This window comes from Erinaceus europaeus, chromosome 22 (assembly GCF_950295315.1).
Source record: "Erinaceus europaeus chromosome 22, mEriEur2.1, whole genome shotgun sequence".
NCBI lineage: Eukaryota > Metazoa > Chordata > Mammalia > Eulipotyphla > Erinaceidae > Erinaceus > Erinaceus europaeus.
Window position 1 is genome coordinate 5,771,083 of NC_080183.1, and position 18,398 is coordinate 5,789,480.

At 50.3% G+C, this 18,398-nt stretch overlaps 1 protein-coding gene across 22 annotated transcripts in view; it reads left to right on the plus strand.

Annotated features, from left to right (window-relative positions):
- The window catches only part of LOC103109307 (kinesin light chain 1), a 67,666-nt gene that overhangs the window by 45,402 nt on the left and 3,866 nt on the right, over positions 1 to 18,398 (plus strand). For 3 of the 22 annotated variants that reach the window (XR_009547236.1, XM_060181134.1, XM_060181131.1), the window contains exons 8-15: positions 1,477 to 1,650; positions 1,762 to 1,861; positions 4,179 to 4,228; positions 4,750 to 4,817; positions 5,955 to 6,063; positions 7,442 to 7,597; positions 13,062 to 13,192; positions 17,934 to 18,000. Coding sequence is in view for 21 of the 22 variants with exons in the window: in XM_060181134.1 (XP_060037117.1) it covers positions 1,477 to 1,650; positions 1,762 to 1,861; positions 4,179 to 4,228; positions 4,750 to 4,817; positions 5,955 to 6,063; positions 7,442 to 7,597; positions 13,062 to 13,192; positions 17,934 to 18,000 (855 nt within the window). In the remaining variant the exon portion in view is untranslated. Of the gene's footprint in view, positions 1 to 1,476; positions 1,651 to 1,761; positions 1,862 to 4,178; positions 4,229 to 4,749; positions 4,818 to 5,954; positions 6,064 to 7,441; positions 7,598 to 11,041; positions 11,093 to 11,610; positions 12,295 to 13,061; positions 13,193 to 17,933; positions 18,001 to 18,398 lie in introns of those variants that run through there. The other 19 variants (XM_007518353.3, XM_060181141.1, XM_060181135.1 and 16 more) reach the window with 18 other exon arrangements.

Here is an 18,398-nt window from a genome sequence, read left to right on the forward strand (position 1 = left end):
CACTGCGCCACCTCCCAGACCACTAGAAAATATTTTTTATTATCTTTATTTATTTATTGGATAGAGACAGCCAGAAACCAAGAGGGAGGGGGGAGATAGAGAGGGAGAGAGACAGAGAGACACCTGCTGCACTGTTTCACCACTTGCAAAGCTTTCCCCCTGCAGGTGGGGGCTGGGGACTCGAATCCGGGTCTTTTCGCATTGTAATATGTGCGCTCAGCCAGGTGTGTCAATACCCGGCCCCTTAATTTTTTTTTGTTTGTTTTACGTGTGTGTGTGTGTGTGTGTGTGTATTGTTTTATTTTTTGCCTCCAGGGTTATTGCTGGGGCTCCGTGCCTACACTACAAATCCACTGCTCCTGGAGGCCATTTTTTCCCACTTTGTTGTTTTTCCCGTTTTGTTGTTTTTCCCTTGTTATTGTTGCCATTGCTGTTGTTGTTGGATAGGACAGAGAGAAATCAAGAGAAAGAGGGGAAGGCAGAGAGGGGGAGAGAAAGATAGACACCTGTAGACCTGCTTCACCGCTTGTGAGGCAACCCACCTGTAGGTGGGGAGCCGGGGACTTGAACCAGAATCCGTGCGCCGGTCCTCGCACTTAAGCCGTGTGCGCTTAACCCTCTGCGCTACCACCTGGCCCCTTTATTTATTTATTTATTTATTTATTTTATCAGAGCATTGCTCAGCTCTGGATTATAGTGCTGCTGCGGACTGAACTTGTAGTTTCAGACCCTCAAGAATGAAAGCCTTTTTTTCCCTAATCATTTTGCTATTTCCCAGCTCTTACCAGTTACTTTTTTTCTTTTTGATAAAACAGAGAAGTTGAGAGCATGGGGGAGATAAGAGACACCAGCAGTATTTGTTTCATTGCTTGTGATGCATGCCCCCTGCAAGGGGGGAGCGGGGCCTCTGACCCAGGGGGAGATAAGAGACACTAGCAGTATTTGTTTCATTGCTTGTGATGCATGCCCCCTGCAAGTGGGGAGCGGGGTCTCTGACCCAGGGGGAGATAAGAGACACCAGCAGTATTTGTTTCATTGCTTGTGATGCATGCCCCCTGCAAGGGGGGAGCGGGGTCTCTGACCCAGGTCATTGTGTATATTAACCACCCACTGTCTCTTATTTATTACTTCTTAAAAATATTTTATTTTATTTTTGAGAGAGATAGAGAGGGAGAGAAACACCACTGCTCAGGTCTGGCTTATGTGGTGTGCAGGGGGTTTGAACCTGGGACTTTGGAGCCTCAGGGAAGAGAGTCTCTTTGCATAACCATTATGCTATCTCTCCCACCCTATTTTTAAAGGTGTATTTATTAGAATGAAAAAGGACAGAGAGAACCCTCTGACACTTGTGTTGCTAGGGGTCTCACTTAAGAATTTCATGCCTGAGGGCCCAACGCTGCCCCCCTGTGCTATCTCCTGGACCACCACATAGTGTTTATGTTTTTTTTTTTTTTTCCTGTCTTCTTTTGCTCCTAGGTTCTGGGAAAGGATCACCCTGATGTTGCGAAGCAGTTAAATAATTTGGCCCTGCTGTGCCAGAACCAGGGCAAGTATGAGGAAGTGGAATATTACTATCAGAGAGCCCTGGAGATCTACCAGACAAAACTGGGGCCTGATGACCCCAATGTGGCCAAGACGAAAAATAACCTGGTATGTGGCTAAGGGCCAGCTTTCTCCGCAGTCAGCCTGCTTGGTGGCCTGACCCATAGGTCCGGCCCAGTGTGTGTTCCCTCTCCATTTAAGGCTTTCTGTTCTTTGAAGGCATCCTGCTATCTGAAGCAAGGAAAGTTCAAGCAAGCTGAGACACTATACAAAGAGATTCTCACTCGTGCGCATGAAAGGGAGTTTGGTTCTGTTGACGGTAAGGCATGCTTCCCTTTTCCTCAGCAGATAAGCTGCATATGCAGAGACTAGGAAGGGTAGCCGGTAGAGTGTAGGCCTTAGCATGCGTGGAGCAGCACTGTGGGTGGCAGCGGCACAGCTCCAGGTACAGTGGGGCAGTGCTTCGCGGTTTCTCCTTCTGTTTCCTCCTCAAGGAGATCCATTTAAAATAAGCTGGAGTGACTCAGGAGGTGGCACAATGGGTCAGGTACGAAGCTCAAAAGCAAGGAGTCCCACGTTTGCTGTATCCCATAGCATGTGCCATAGTGATCTGGCCTTTTCTTCTTTCATGAAATAAGAAAATAAATCTTAAAAAAAAAAAAATAGTAGCGGTATTATTGATGCTGGAGATTCTGGCTCATTCCTCAGCACTGCAGGAGATGAAGGTGGAGGTTCGGAAAGGCAGCTGTACCCCCCCACCCCCCCAGCCCCATACTTATGCCCCACACTTATTTATTTTTTAACCAGAGCACTGTTCAGCTTTGGCTTATGGTGGTGCGGGGGATTGAACCTGGGACTTTGGAGCCTCAGGCGTGAGAGTCTGTTTGCAGAACCATCGTGCTGTCTCCCCTCCGCCCCCACACTTATTTTTTAATCTTTCCTTTCTGTCTAATAGAGACAGAAGTAGGGAGGGAGGAAGAGAGACAACTGCAACTCCGCTTCCCCCCATAGGTGGGACTGGGATCTTCAGCCCGGATCCTTAGGCACTGGGACGTGTGCTTTACTGGTGTGCCACTACCCAGCTTCAGCGTGCACTTCTACTTCATAAGCCTATTAAAGCTTAAAGATGAAGAGCTATCGATGAAATCGGTGTTACGATATTTGTATTAGCAGCGAGTTTGTGGACAGTTCATGTTGAAAACACCCCACACAGGACAGCCCAGGAGGTGGTACAGTGGATAATGTATTGAAAAAAAATTTTTTTTGACCTCCAGCTTTATTGCTGGGGCTCAGGGCCTGCACTATAAATCCACTGCTCCTGGAGGCCATTTTTCCCATTTTGTTCCCTTGCTGTTTTTATTGCTGTTGTTACTGGATAGGACAGAAAAATTGAGAGAGGAGGGGAAGACGGGAAGACGGGAAGAGAAAGATAGACACCTGTAGACCTGCTTCACTGCTTGGGAAGTGACTTGCCTGCAGTTGGGGAGCCAGGGGCTTGAACCGGGATCCTTACACCAGTCCTTGCCATTCGTGCCATCTGCACTTTCCCCCATGTGTTGAATTTTTCAGTACGGGGTCCTGGGTTCAATTCCTGACATCTCATGGACCAGAGTGATGCTATAGTTCTCTTCTCTCTCTCTCTCTCTCTCATAAATAAATAATAATAAATCTTTGAGAAGACAAGGGGCTCATGGTTGAACACACACGCACTATGTGTACAAGGGGTGGGTTCAAGTCCCGTCACTACTTGTAAGGGGGAAACTTCACGAGATACGCTGTAGGTCTCTCTCTCTACCCTGTCTTCCACTTACCTCTCAATTTCTCTCTCTGCCTATCCAAAATAAATGAATAAGTAAAAATAGTAAACACCACCAAAAACACCACTGCTTGAACTTGAATGATACCCAAATCATCAGTTTTTTTCAACATGGAACTTAATTTTACATTTTAGAGACAGTTTTCCAAGTAGTTCTCAGAGAGAAAGCAGCACGGTCTGCATGCCTCTGACTAATGGGCTCATTCCCTCCGTGAGCACAGAGGACACCTGGGCCTGTGGATGAGCCCGTGGGCTGTGGGCTGAAAGGTGAGGGGTGATGGACTCTGCCTCTTGTCTTTCCGCAAAGCTTTCTTCAGAGTCCACGCTTGTTTCAGACATAGCATAGCACTAGCTCCTAGAGACTTTGAGACTTTCCAGAGTAGTTCTCTTAATTCAGTGGTTCTCAAAGGACTTCAGAGGTCAGTGGCTGGGGTGGGGATCGGGGCGGGGCGGGGGAGCTCCCTGGGGCTTGTCCCAGACTCAGATAGTCCAGAGTGAGTAGACCTTGGGTGAGAGTGTGAGCACTGGAAAGGCCTTATACCGGGAGCGGTGGCACTTGTCAGAGCTCTCGGCTGTTGCCTTCCCAGTGTTGTTACGACTGGTTGTGCCCCTTTCTGCTCAGGGTCCTACACGTGGAAGACCCCTACTTCCTTTCGTTCTGAGGCCGCTCCCTCATGAACTCTGCCCAGCTTTCAAGAAGTGTCATTCTGAGGAGATTGACAGGAAACCAGCAAACAGCTGGTGATCACTGCAATCTGACAGCTTCCACCCAGAGAGCTCTCTTTTGCTTCAGTTCACATGTTATTTTTTTCTTCCACAGATGAAAATAAACCCATTTGGATGCACGCGGAAGAAAGAGAAGAATGCAAAGTAAGGGGCTGGGCTTGGCACACCGGGTTGAGTGCACATTTTACCATTTGCAAGGACCCAAGTTCAAGCCCCTGGTCCCCACCTGCAAGGGGAAAGCTTCATAAGTGGTGAAGCAGTGCTGCAGGTCTCTCTCTCTTTCTGTATACATATACCCCCTTCCCTTTCAATTTCTTTCTGTTCTATCCAAATAAGTAAAGAGTACAGGGGAGCCAGATGGTGGCGCACCTGCTTGAGCATGTTACAGTGCGCAAGGACCCGGTTTGAGCCCCTGGTCCCCACCTGCAGGGGGGAAGCTTCATGAGTGGTAAAGCAGGGCTGCAGGTGTTTAAGCAGGGCTGCAGGTGTTTCTCCGTCTCTCCCTTTCTATTTTCCCCTTCCCTATCAATTTCTGGCTGTCTCTATCCAGTAAATAAAGATAACAAAACATATTTTAAAAAAGACGTGAAGTTAGAATGTGTTCCTTGGAGAGGTTTTCTCCATGGTTATAGATAATACATTTGACACTCTTCCTCACAATTTAGGGAAAGCAAAAGGATGGGACCTCTTTTGGCGAGTATGGTGGCTGGTACAAGGCCTGTAAGGTTGACAGGTAGGTGTGTTTCCCTGGAGGGCAGCCTGGAGGTGTCCACATGCACTCTGGTGTGTCTGCGCAGTGCCATGCTCCCCAAGCCCCAGATCACCCATGACCTAACTTAGGATCACACCGCTCACTCTTGTGGATCGGTCAAGTGTCAGTGCTGCCTGTGAGCACAGCAGAGTGGCCTGCTTGGCACAGAGTCTGCCCGACCGCTGAGGTGGGCCCATAGCCCCTAGACAGACTGCCCCAACGGGCAGGGGGACCAGGGCCTGAGCCTTCGTTCTGCAAAGAACACAATGAGTGCCACCGACCAGGACTTCGTGCAGAGGTGTGACAGGAAACGCCGGGTCCAGGCAGCATTCCCTGTAGCATGAGTGGGCATGGGCAGAGGAGACTTGAGATAAAAGAGCCTGATAGAACTTAACGTCAGAGATGTAGCAGAGCGGCCACGCGGTGCACAGGAACTCAGGTTCCAGCCCCTCGTCCCCCACCGAGAAGGGGACAGCTTCACAAGTGATGAAGCAGGGCTGCAGGAGTCTCTGTCTCTCTCCCTCTCTGTCTCCCCCTTCCTTCTCAATTTCTCTCTCTGTCTATCCAATGATAAAATAAATAAAAATGGAAAAAAACAGAGAAATGTAGCAAATACTGTGTTTTCCAGCATTAGCCAGTCCTTTCGATTATGTGCCGAGTGCTCTAAGACTGTGACTTAAAGCCCTGTGTGCCGTGCTCTAAGACTGTGACTTAAAGCCCTGTGTGCCGTGCTCTAAGACTGTGACTTAAAGCCCTGTGTGCCGTGCTCTAAGACTGTGACTTAAAGCCCTGTGTGCCGGGCTCTAAGACTGTGACTTAAAGCCCTGTGTGCCGGGCTCTAAGACTGTGACTTAAAGCCCTGTGTGCCGGGCTCTAAGACTGTGACTTAAAGCCCTGTGTGCCGGGCTCTAAGACTGTGACTTAAAGCCCTGTGTGCCGGGCTCTAAGACTGTGACTTAAAGCCCTGTGTGCCGGGCTCTAAGACTGTGACTTAAAGCCCTGTGTGCCGGGCTCTAAGACTGTGACTTAAAGCCCTGTGTGCCGGGCTCTAAGACTGTGACTTAAAGCCCTGTGTGCCGGGCTCTAAGACTGTGACTTAAAAGCTCTGTGTGTCCACAGCCCAACGGTCACGACTACTTTGAAGAACCTCGGCGCGCTGTACAGGCGTCAAGGCAAATTCGAAGCTGCTGAAACGCTGGAGGAAGCGGCCATGCGGTCACGTAAACAGGTCCGTCTGCGCTTCTGCTTCACAGTTCTCTTCTGTGAGACTCCTGAAAGCTTAGCACGGACGCGGGAAAATCTGTGCTACTCTAGTTCGTACAAACAACGAGAATGTTACTTAAAAGCCCTTACGGGGAGGCGGGGTGGCGCGACCAGCTGATAGCGCACATCTCTCTGTACAAACACCCCGATTCAAGCCCGACATCTCCACCTGCAGGGGGGAGGCTTCACGAGTGGTGAAGCAAGTCTGCAGGTGTGTCTCTCTCCCCATCTCCCTGTCCTCTCTCACTTTCCCTCTGTCCTATCAAATAAAATAGAGGGGGAGAAGTTAGGAGCAGGGAAATAGTGTAATGGTTATGTAAATGGACTTTCATTCCTGAGGCTTCCAAGCCACCAGGAGTGGTGGATTCAGTGTCAGCACTGAGCCCGGGTTACTGCCCGGGTTGCCAGACCAAAACACTGTATGGGTGTGTCCCAGGAGTGTGGGTGGGACTCTGTGTTTCAGCCCCCAGGGGGCCTCAGCTGCTCTCAGGATGGTTAGACTGGAGACTCCCGGCAGGTACAGGAATGCAGAAGTTGTGAAAGGAGAAAGCTGCTCATCATCATTGTCCTCGGAGTTGCACCACCGTGATACCTGCTATTAAAATTAAAACAAACAAACACCTTTCATTAATTAGAGAGAGGAGAACCCAGGCGTTACTCTAGCATTTGTGATGCCAGGGGTCTGACTCAGGACCTCATGCCCACTGCTTTACCCACCATACCCCTCCCTCAGAATACACCAATCTTTGCTTCCTTCCCATTTAAAAAAATATTTATTTATTTATTCCCTTTTGTTGCCCTTGTTGTTTTATTGTTGCAGTTATTATTGTTGTTGTTGTTATTGATGTCATTGTTGGATAGGACAGAGAGAAATGGAGAGAGGAGGGGAAGACGGGGAGAGAAAGATAAACACCTGCATACCTGCTTCACCGCTTGTGAAGCGACGCTCCTGCAGGTGGGGAGCCGGGGCTCGAACCCGGATCCTTAGGCTGGTCCTTGAACTTTGTGCCACCTGCACTTAGCCCACCGCGCTACCGCCCGACTCCCTCTTCCCTTTTTTTTTTTTAAACCCGAGCACTGGTTGGCTCGGACTAAGAGTGGTGCGGGGACGTCCTGGGCCTTCTGCCTTTCACTTCCCCCTTCACCTAGAGCCTTGGGCATGAAAGTCTCTTGCATGACCTTCGCGCTCCCAGGCCGTGCCCATCGGAAGCGTGGTGTTGCCGAGAATCTCTGTTCTGACTTGTCTCCTGCCAGTGATTAGGGCCATTTGTTTTAGTGCAGCTTAGCTTGTGAGAAACTCCTGCCGCAGCTTCAGTGCTAACAGATCCGCCCTTGGCTCACAGGGTCTTGACAATGTTCACAAACAGAGGGTGGCGGAAGTGCTGAATGACCCTGAGCACATGGAGAAGGGGCGAAGCCGGGAGAGCCTGGACGTGGTCAAGTACGAGAGCGGCCCAGACGGAGGGGAGGAAGTGAGTATGAGCGTAGAGTGGAACGGGGTAAGTACAGTGCCCAGCGCCGCCCGCCCAGCGCCTCTCCTCTGTCATCTGTCCGTCCGTCTGTCTGTCTTGGCCGTGTGGGGCCTTCCTACCTTTTCTTCTGCCTCTCTCAGATTAAACGGAGGGCTTTGGTCATCTGCTAGCCCTGAGACCTGCTGCTTGTCCAAAGTGGCGACCTGCCCTGTGTAGGTTGCACTTAGCGCACCCGAGTCCCGCTTGTTAACAGCATGGCGTCGGCACGGTTTCATTGACTCTAGGATTAGTCGGCAGATAACTAACTGCTTTTTTAACCTGCCCGTTTTCATCGCTAACTCCTGTGCTCCTGCTTTCACTGAACCAGCTGCAGTAGGTTTTGTGAGAGTGAAGTAAGTGTTTGAATGGAAATTTGCTTTCGGAAAAGGGCAGGTCAAGAGCAAGATGGTTAGGTCAGCCACACCTTTTGTCCCCTTAGTCCAGAATCTGCTTCCTGTGCAGGGGGCCCTCTCATTCCCTGATCTTCAGTGTTGCAGAGGTCTCGGCTGGAGCACGGGTCCGCCGGAGTGCCTCAGCTCCTGGCAGGAAAACCTCTGCCCTTTGCTGCTTTGCCTCTGGAGTTTCCCCTCCCCCTGTACTTGCAGAGCATGTGACCTTCTGGCGTTTTCTTTCTAGTAGGTTTGCAAATGGAGAGGCTGTGTGTTATTGTACAGAGAGCTGGCACTATGCTTCTGCCCACGGAGGTCGGGACACTGGACTAGCTGTCACTCATCCCGGTGCCCTGGCCAGCCTTTTGAAGTTGTAGTGGTGCAGTTTGATGAGTTGTCAGTGTGCATTGTTTTGCCAAATTGTAGTTTTGGACCTTCCTAGAATTCCCCTTTTGGTGTCTGTTGATTTGGGGGAATTTTAGATGGTTGCAACCCTCCCTAGGGCTGCCATTCTCGATCGCAAACCCCACAGCGCAGCATCTGCTCTCACCACCCACTCACTGCGTGCAGTGTATGCCTGGGGGGCCTGGCTGTCCAGTCTGCAGAGGCTGAAGCTCTGGAGGATCTCGCTTCTGAGTCAGTACTTCCTACTCGGTCCCTGGATGGGATCTTTGGCGGCGCAGAGCTCCCTCCTTGTTCTTACAATAGACAGACTCGTGCTGAGTGAGCTCCACGTCTGCTCTCACTTCCTCTGACATTCTCTCCCTCATCAGGATGTCACCCCATTTAAGAGACTCACGTTGGGCTCGGGACACTTTTGTCCTAGACCTTGTGACTGCTCCAATGTGTTGAGAAAGTGCCAGCAGTGACCTGTAAGAGGTGATGAAAGCTGTGTGCGTTCTATTCTCTGAGTCTGGGTGGCGTGAAGGAGCTAGCTGCGTTGCCCGGGGAGGTCTGCTCAGTAGGGGTGGGCTCCCAGAGAGCTTGGCCACCACCTGCAGCCCCTTTCCCAGGAGCTGAGAGGATGGCGACACTAGAATTGTCACAGTTCAGGAGGAGGGTGGGTGTTGGCTGCATTTTCTAAGACGGACTAGTTTCACATTTGCAGTGAGGTAGTACGTACATTGTGCTTTTGCTCAGTTCTGGCTTATGGAATTGGTCCTGGGCTTCAGAGCCTCAGACATGAGAGGCTGTAAGTGTTCCTGTGTCATATCTCCTCAGCCTGCCATATGGATTTTTACTTTGGAGATTCTGCATTCGATTTTTTTTTGTGTGTGGGGGGGTATAGGGTGGGATTGTTACCTTCTCCTTTGCTGGTCAGTTACTCAGTCATGAATGACAGAGTGAAGTATTCAGTTGGAACAACACAATAGACATAAGGTTTTTTTTTTTTTTTTTCCTCTTCCTCTTCTTCTTCTTCTTTCTTTTCCCAAGTCTTTTATTTTGTAGGATTTATAAACATTTTTTTCCCACTAGGGTTTACTGCTGGGGCTTAGCATCTATGTGACTCCATCACTTCGCAGCCTTTTATTTTATTACTTTTTATAGAGGGACAGAAAGAAAGGAGGAGAGAGAGCACGTTTCTGTTTCGCCCTGGTGAAGTGTCTCACCCGCAGGTCTCCCATGTGGTGGTGAGACTGGAACTTGAGTCTTTGCGCTCTCCTGGGCAAGCCACTTCCTGGCTGCCCACATTTCAGTCTTTTGAGAAGGGGTTTCGTTTGTAAGTTTGAGCACTGAGCAGAGGGCCCAGCTTTGTGTCCCTTGATTGGCAGGCACACTTATGGCAGGGATGGTGGCCTGGCGGGTAGGTCAGTTGTTGACTCGCTATCACAGATTTTCACTTCACTGTTGTTGGTATTCAGAGGTCACTCTCGGAGCAAAGGGCAGTGCTGTCAAAGCTAAGGCCAGCTCCGTGGTGACAGATGTGACCTAGCAACATGAGCTTCCTAGACATTCTGGTGGCTCCTCTGAGGTATCTGGACACATTCTTACATAAAAGGAGCTTTGTTCTTGAGCCTTTTGTAAAGACTCAAAACTCTGCAGATGCCATTTGTTGCCATATTCAGTCTTTGTTCTCTGCCCTCGCCCTGCTTCTGTAGGCAGATGTTGTGGATTAAAGACACATGTGGACTGTGGTCACTTCACTATGAGACCACGTGTGTGAGTCCTTGGCACCTTGGTGTCCACAGGACATAAGGGTGCCTGTTGGCTGCATTCCCACTGGTCTCCTGAGGCCCCGAGGAGACACCTCACAGCCCAGGGGTCAGAGCTCAGTTTCCAGCTCTGCTTCCTTTTGCTTCCGACTCCTCAGTTCTCTGCTGAGTCCGTGGGCAGTAGCTCTGCACCACTACACCATTTTCCTCACATTTATTCCCTCTGTGATTAATACCAAGAGCTTGTAATCCACTGAACTTCTGCCCCAAATTACTGGATAAAGGAATAAACTTAACTAGAAACAGAATAATTTTTATATTTGAAAAATTATAGGAAGAATATACTCAAGTTAGGCATGGGGTGGGGGAGAGACCGCCGCGCCTCCTCGCCGCGGATCTCTTTGGAGTCTCTCCACTGTGTCTGTCTCAGCTGGCCCACACAGTGTGCTCTTCAGTTGTTTAGAAACCCGATTTTAAGGTAATGATGTTTTGTTTTGTGGGGATGGGAAGCAGCCTGTTTCTGAAGGTATTAGAAGGTTGTGAAGGCTTCCAAATCCACAGGCCCTGGTTGGCCCAAGGCTCCCTGGGCCTGTGGTGGGATTACAGCTGGTCTTCCCCGGAACCCATGGGTGGGAAGTGAGCATGAGTGGGGGGTGCAGCTGAGTATGTGTATGTGTGCCCTGTGCCTTCTGCTGTTCTAGTTGAGGGAAGCCCCACAGAAGGCTACTGCTGCCGAGCTCTGACACAGAATGGCCTGTAGGAGCAGTGCGGTCCAAGGCATTATGGGGACACGTAGCATCCTTTTTCTGAACCCCAGCGAGAATATAGGTCTTCTTAACCCCCACCATTCCTGGGGAGTTGGTAACAAGTTTTATTTTTCCATTTTAAAGATGAGAAAGATGAAGCTCGGGCTGGTTAAATGACTTGCTCAGCGTCGCTCGGTGAGTCAGCGCGGCGGTCCCACTGTGTGTGGTCCGTGCCCCACCCCCGCTGGGCTGTGCCCAGCCAGGGCCCGGGAAACCCATCTTCTGCGACCACTTTGATTTCGGACTGTCAACTGCATGTTTAACATGTGCTGTGGACTTTTAAAATCAGTGGTTTTGGAAAGTTTCACAACGTCTCAAATGTTGGTGTTTTTAAGGGAAAGTCCACCCTAAGCTCTGGGAGAACATTTACAGTTGAGGTGTCAGGAGGCCCAGTGAGACCATAATGCTAACATGAACGCGCCCTCCTCCGTGTCATCACCCATGTCCTCTCGCTCGTCCTGGAGCAATACCCACAGGCCTTAGCGCCTGCTCTGCCCACATGGCCTGCTGGGAGCAGGGCTGGCGTCTAGGCTACGTGGTGGAGGTGGCCCTGCGAGTTCGCGACCTGGCAGTTCTGCGGGCCAAGCTGCGCGCGGGGGCAGGGGCTCGTTGCCATGGTTTCACCTGGGCTTTCTCTCGTTTCTGTCCGACAGGCCTAGCTGCCCGTGACTCTCGCACTGTCTCCTGCATGAGGCGGCTCCTTCTTCAGCTTTCCTCTCTCTCCAGTGCTGCCTGCGTGTTTAGCAATCCCCTAGGATTCCCGTCAGAGCTCCACCTCTGGGACTGGCCATTCCTTTCGGTGCTGCTGTCCTCTCGGGGCCTCCTTTTCTCTGTATACTCGTAGCTTTGCCAGACATGTACTTAGTGATGCGCCTGTACCAGTAGAGCCCACTGACTGTAACTCGCGAGTCCCCCTAGGAGCGGTAGCTGCTCACTCTGTAAGTGCTAGTTAGGTCCCCAGGTGTGGCTGCAGTGGCATGACGGTGGCGGGGACCGGGAGCAGGCCTTCCGAGCCGGCCTATGCTGCCCGCTGTGCTCAGACGCCCCCGGGAGCCCGGCTTCGGCCGGCCCTGAGTCCGGCTCCGGCCGGCCCTGAGTCCGGCTCAGGAGCACCTGCTGTGTAGTCGTCCTGCGACATTTTGGCGATCCTGCTCTTCTCTACTAATCCCTAAGTGTTCTGTGACTCGTGTATCTGTGTCTTTCTAACTTCTAATAAACTCACTCCAACTGACCTGTGTCCTGGTGTCTGTCTGCTGAGTAGAGCTCCTCACTCTAGCTGGAATGCAGCACTGTTAATCTTACTGATTGACCCCAAGAATAAAAGTCACCATGTACACCTCCTCACTCTGTGTTGTTGATTTTCATACCCAGCTCTCTGACTTGTTAATGTCGAGTTGTTGCTGATGAAGGCCAGGCACTACTCTGCAAGGGGTCTTGGTTATTTATTCAGAACCGGCATTTTACTACTTGTCCTTAGAACCGACATTTCATGACCATTCTTTAGAAGGCACTGAAGAAACAGCACATGTAAACTAGACATTTAGGGCAGGGGCAGATAGCATAATGGTTATGTAAAAAGACTCTCATGCCTGAGGCTCCAAAGTCCCAGGTTCAGTCCCCTGTACCACCACAAACCGGAGCTGAGTAGTGCTCTGGTAAGATAAATAAATAGAAATTAAACAAGCAAACATTTAGATGAAATGGTGAAAGCAACTGCCCAGAAGCTCTAGATGGTGCTGACATTTTTATTAAAGTGAGGTTTGATTTGAGTGGTGCTCCTAGAAGCTGCCTTAATCTCTCAAGATTTTTGGTGTGTGATATCTTTTGTTTCAAAACAGCACTGGAGTTACTTTCCTTTGGAGACTATTGTCACGTATTTGTTTAACTGAATTTATGTCTTCTTCAAGGTTGTCATGATCTTGGACTGTCGTGATTGAAAATAAAGCAGACAGATTTCTGTCAACTTGATTGTTCCCATAGGAATCTTGTACCAGCCAGGCCCCGACACCCACGCTAGCACGATGCTGACTCTTGGTTTTGACACCCTGTTGGGGTTTGGGCGGGAGAGCCAGCGCAGCTTCACATGTGTTCACGTTTCTTGCAGGACGGCACTGGATCTTTAAAACGCAGTGGTTCCTTTAGCAAACTCCGGGCTTCCATTAGACGCAGCAGTGAGAAGCTGGTTAGGAAGCTGAAGGGAGGAAGTTCACGGGACAGTGACCCAAAGAACCCTGGGTAATTATCCCCAAGCCCGCTGACCCTGTCCTGTCCTGCTGCCGTGCTCTAACATCCTTTCTCTCCCAAGCAGTGTTCCCACCCCACACAGCCACAGAAGGCACATGCCAGCCAACGACCCTGTGTTAGCCATGGAAAGAAACCCTGGCAGCTTGACCGGTTCCTCCCAGAGGAGTCCACAGACTTGAGCAACTGCCCCTCTGGAGGCGAGAGGGCAGGTGCATTGGCCTTTGAAGGAAACGTGTGAGCTTCCTTGACTGTCCATGCTTAGAGAAGGCTTTGTGGGGAAGGAGGACTTTAGTGTTATGATACTGAGAATATTAACCTGTTTCCTTCTTCCTTTCCTCCCTCTCATCTTGGCCTCTCTCTCTCTCAGATCTTCTTGATCTGCAGCGACTTGTTCAGATAGTCACAGAGATTGACAGCGGTCAGGGAAAGCTAGCACAGCAGTGGAGACTCTTCAGCCCATCAAGCGATCTTGTCAACCCAGTCTTTTTCTTTTTCAAAATCATCATGGGCGGGGGTAGATAGCATAATCTATGCAAACAGACTCTTTCCTGAGGCTCTGAAGTCCCAGGTTCAATCTCCCGTACTACCATAAGCCAGAACTGATCATCGTTCTGGCAAAAAAAAAAAAAAAAAACAAGAAAAAAACTACCACTTTAAATCCTGCAGAGGTAGTTTTAATACTTTAAAATCAAATGCCAGCTGTGACTGTATTAAGATTGAGATAAAAGTTGTTTGAAATAGAAGGTTCACAATTTTGAGACTAGAAAGTCTTTTTTAAAAAGTTTTTAAATATTCCCTTTTGTTGCCTCTTTAAAAAAATTGTGGTAGTTGTTGTTATGGATATTGTTGTATATGACAGAGAGAAATGGAGAGAGAGAGGAGGGGAAGACGGAGGGGGAAAGATACAGACACCTGCAGACCTGCTTCACTACTTGTAAAGTGACTCCTCTGTAAGCGGGGGGCTCGAACCGGGATCCTTACGTCAGTCCTAGCATTTTGCGCCACCTGCACTTAACCTGCTGTACTACTGCCCGACTCCCAAAAGCATTTTTTTTAAAGATGTATTTATTGAGATAAAGTATCTAGATCATCTCTCTGGCATATGTAGTTCTGGGGGTCAAATTTTGGCTCTCAAAGCTCATAAGTCGTGAGCCATAACACTGAGTTGCTTCCTTAGCAGCTGTAAGCAGACTCCTCAGGAAATTAAAATTTTTTTGTTCACATGTTTTTTTTTCCCCCCGTTAGGGTTATCACTGGGGCTTGATGCTTGTATAACAAACCCACTGCTCCCAGCAGCTAACTTTTCCTCTTTTGTTTTTCATTTAGGACAGAGAAATTGAGAGGGAGGGGGAAAGGTAAGATAGTGATGTAGGGAGATAGACAGAGACACCTGCAACCCTGCTCCACCACTCATGAAGCCTCCTTCCTGCAGGTGGGGAGCAGGGGCTCAAATCTGAGTCTGCACATTGTAATGTGTGTGTGCAGCCAGGTGTCCCGCCATCTGGCCCCCAGTTGAAATGATTTAGAGAAACTTTAGGCTTTTATGCATCTCAGAATTTCTTCAACAGTGACACTGGAATTGTCAAAAAGAGTCAGGTTTCCCTAAGCTTTCTCTTCTTCCCCATAGGGCTTGGCTTCCCTTTGTGTCTCTTACTGTGTGAATGACTTGCTCGGGCTTCTGGGTCATTTCTGGTGTAAGTGGTCTTGTGTTTCGTAGCTGCCACTGTTTTGCCAACTATTCTGCCAAGCTCTTTTTTTTTTTTTTTTAAGATTTTATTTATTAATGAGCAAGATAGGAGAGAGAGAGAACCAGCCATCACTCTGGTCCATGTGCTGCCGGGGATTGAACTCGGGACCTCATGCTTGAGAGTCCAGTTCTTTATCCACTGCACCACCTCCCGGACCACAAACTCTTGAGCTTCTTAAATGGTATCTACCTTATAAAGGTCTATTCTTAGCAAAACTATTTTAGGAGGGAGTTCACTCTGTGCTCTGGAGGAGAACCTCCCTGGTCTTGTTCTTCTTGTCTCACACCCCAGGTCCCCAGCCCCACACCCCACACAGCTGAATGTTTTTGGAAGTGGGTGACGTGCATTCATTCAGTTTCCTCAGTGGCTGAGGCCCTGCCCTAAGCAGAGGGACTCTGGGCCCCTGGTGGCCATCGTGAATGGCTGGGGGTGTCAGTGCTGATGCCCTTCTAGGCTCCTAGAAGCCCTGCACACCAGAAAGTGCCCTAGAGCAGTTTGGAAGGAAGTACTCACAGGTTTCCTGAGCTCAGAGAGCTTAAAGCTGAGTGACCCTCTTGGGCCAGACTCATTTTTGCTGACTGAGCTGGGCTTCTCAGACCTCGACCTCAGCACTTCCTGGGGGTGCATAGACCAGCCTGCTGGCCACACCCCTCAGCTTCAGTGGTCTTTCTTGCAGGTTCCAGCAGTGCTGGGACAGCAGCTGGCCACACCCCTCAGCTTCAGTGGTCTTTCTTGCAGGTTCCAGCAGTGCTGGGACAGCAGCTGGGGACCGTGTCCTGGACCACTGAGCAAGGCTTGTGGTCCTGGGCCCAGCAGAGTGTCTGGGAGACCACCGCCTGCAGCAGGAGTCAGCGGGCTCTTTGGTCTTGAAAGGAAAGGGAATCGAGGCCAAGGTGTTGTAGCTTTCTTTTTCTTTTTTTCCTCCAGGGTTATTGCTGGGCTCGGTGCCTGCACCATGAATCCACCGCTCCTGGAGGCCATTTTCCCCCCGTTTTGTTGCCCCAGTTGTTGCAGCCTCATTGCGGTTATTATTGCCATTGTTGACATTGTTTTGTTGTTGGATAGGACAGAGAGAAATGGAGAGAGGAGGGGAAGACAGTGAGAGAGGGGAGAGAAAGATAGACACCTGCAGACCTGCTTCACCGCCCGTGAAGCGACTCCCCTGCAGGTGGGGAGCCGGGGGCTCGAACCGGGATCCTTACGCCGGTCCCTGCGCTTTGCGCCACGTGCGCTTAACCCACTGCGCCACCGCCCGACTCCCTGTTGTAGCTTTCTTAAAGAAAATTCCTTGGGCAATATTTAAGTGACTTCAATCAGTAACAAGCTAGAATAGAACCTATTCCTGACTTGGTTCGATTTTGCCCATCTTGAGTGATGGGAGGGAAACTGGTTAGACGACACTTGTGTGCATTCGTCGAGTGCTCTATCTTGTCTTGCTTGGGACATTTAGGTCACAAGCTGGGATGAAACCCAAGGTGTTTGTTTCTGAGTAGCCGATTCAGTGGCTTGTGCTGTGCTCACAGTGCTGGTGGCCTTGCCCCGTGACCCCCACCCATCTCTGTGTGCCTTGTGTATGCGCCTGCCTGTGCCACCCTCACACCCGTGTCCCTCAGCCCCGGCCTCAGCACAGAATAACTGCTCCGTGCCTGCAGCAGGCGGCACACACACAGGCTCACTGGGCAGACCTTCAGTCAGTCTGTCAGATGGGTTTCTTTAGCTTCCTGCACTGAGGACATCTGTGGTAAATACCAAGGATACGTCAGCGAGTATTGGAAAGGCATCGGTGGGATGAGAAAGTAAACGTATTCATCGGCATATTCCTTTAAATGTACAGCCAGGGAAACTCGTGAAGATTTATTCATTTTTTTTTAATTTTTTTTTAATTTTCTTTTTTCTTTTTTTTAATATTTATTTTATTTATTTATTCCCTTTTGTTGCCCTTGTTGTTTTATTGTTGTAGTTATTGTTGTTATCGTTGTTGGATAGGACAGAGAGAAACGGAGAGAGGAGGGGAAGACAGAGGAGGAGAGAAAGACAGACACCTGCAGACCTGCTTCACCGCCTGTGAAGCGACTCCCCTGCAGGTGGGGAGCCGGGGTTCGAACCGGGATCCTTATGCCGGTCCTTGTGCTTTGCGCCACCTGCGCTTAACCCGCTGTGCTACAGCCCGACTCCCGATTTATTCATTTATTACGAGAGGGAGAGAGACCTGAGCGTGACTCAGCTCTGGCATAAGCTGATGCTGGGCGTTGAACCTGTGGCCTCCGGGGTCTCAGACTTGCAAGTCCTGTGCTCTCACAGGCTCCCCAGCCCAACACATCTGTTTGAAATCCACATTTCTAGGCAGAGAAGTGTTAGGTGCAGCCATTACCAAGGGGAGAAAAAACATTGGATTTCTTTCTACTTTCCATACAGAGATACGAGGATTCAGAGGGTTGGCATGCGTCTCACCTTCACAGGGAGCTGTACCCCCCGCTACCCCCAGCTCCCAGGTCACATGGCAGAGTGTCTGGGCTTGCTGAGGCTCAGGAAATGAAACGGCCTCGCACCTGCTGTGTACATTCTCCTTGAAAACAGACTTGGGGAGGCTGGGTGGTGGTGCACCTGGTTGAGCACACGTTACACAGTGTGTGAGGACCCGTTCGAGCCTGCAGTCCCCACCTGCAGGAGGAAAGCTTCACAAGTGGTGAAGTAGTGCTGCAGGGCTCTGGGTGGAGGGTAGACAGCATGTTTATGCAAAGAGACTCCCATGTCTGAGGCTCCAAAGTTCCAGGTTCAATTCCCCACACCACCAGAAGCCAGAGCTGAGCAGTGCTCTGGTTAAAAAAACAAACAAACAAACAAAAAACAGACTTGGCCAAGAAAGATGGATGCCAGCCCCCAAGGGTACAGGTCTCTAGGGAGACGAGTGTCTCCTGCTCCTGGCTGACCTGGCTGACCGGTGTGTGCCCGCTTATCCTTGCATGTCACTGTCCCGGCTGCAGCATGAAGCGCGCCAGGTCTCTGAATGTCCTGAACGTGACTGGCAGGGCAGCAGAAGACCACATCCAAGTAAGGAGCCCGCCCACACAGGCCCCCGGAGCCCCTGAGCCCCCTTAGGGACCAGCAAGCCTCTCTGCTTCCTGGACAGATGCCTCCTGTCCTGCATTAAGGCCCCAGTGTGGACTGGGGGACGCTCGCATCACTGGCGGCCTCCCGTGCTGACCGTCAACAGCCTCGGAACAGTTTGCTGGGCCAGTTCATAGCTAAGTGCAGTATCCTGATCAAGTGATGACAGAACATGGCCAGTGGGGGCTGGCAGTGTCCTTGAGGGCAATTTCAGCCCTTTGGGGGTTCACGACTTGCTTACTGTAGTTACATTGCTGTTCTGTTCTAAAACTGTTCAGCTAAAGTGATGCACTCACTGTGACACCAGAATCACTGGCACTTTGTCAAACTGTCCCAATCAC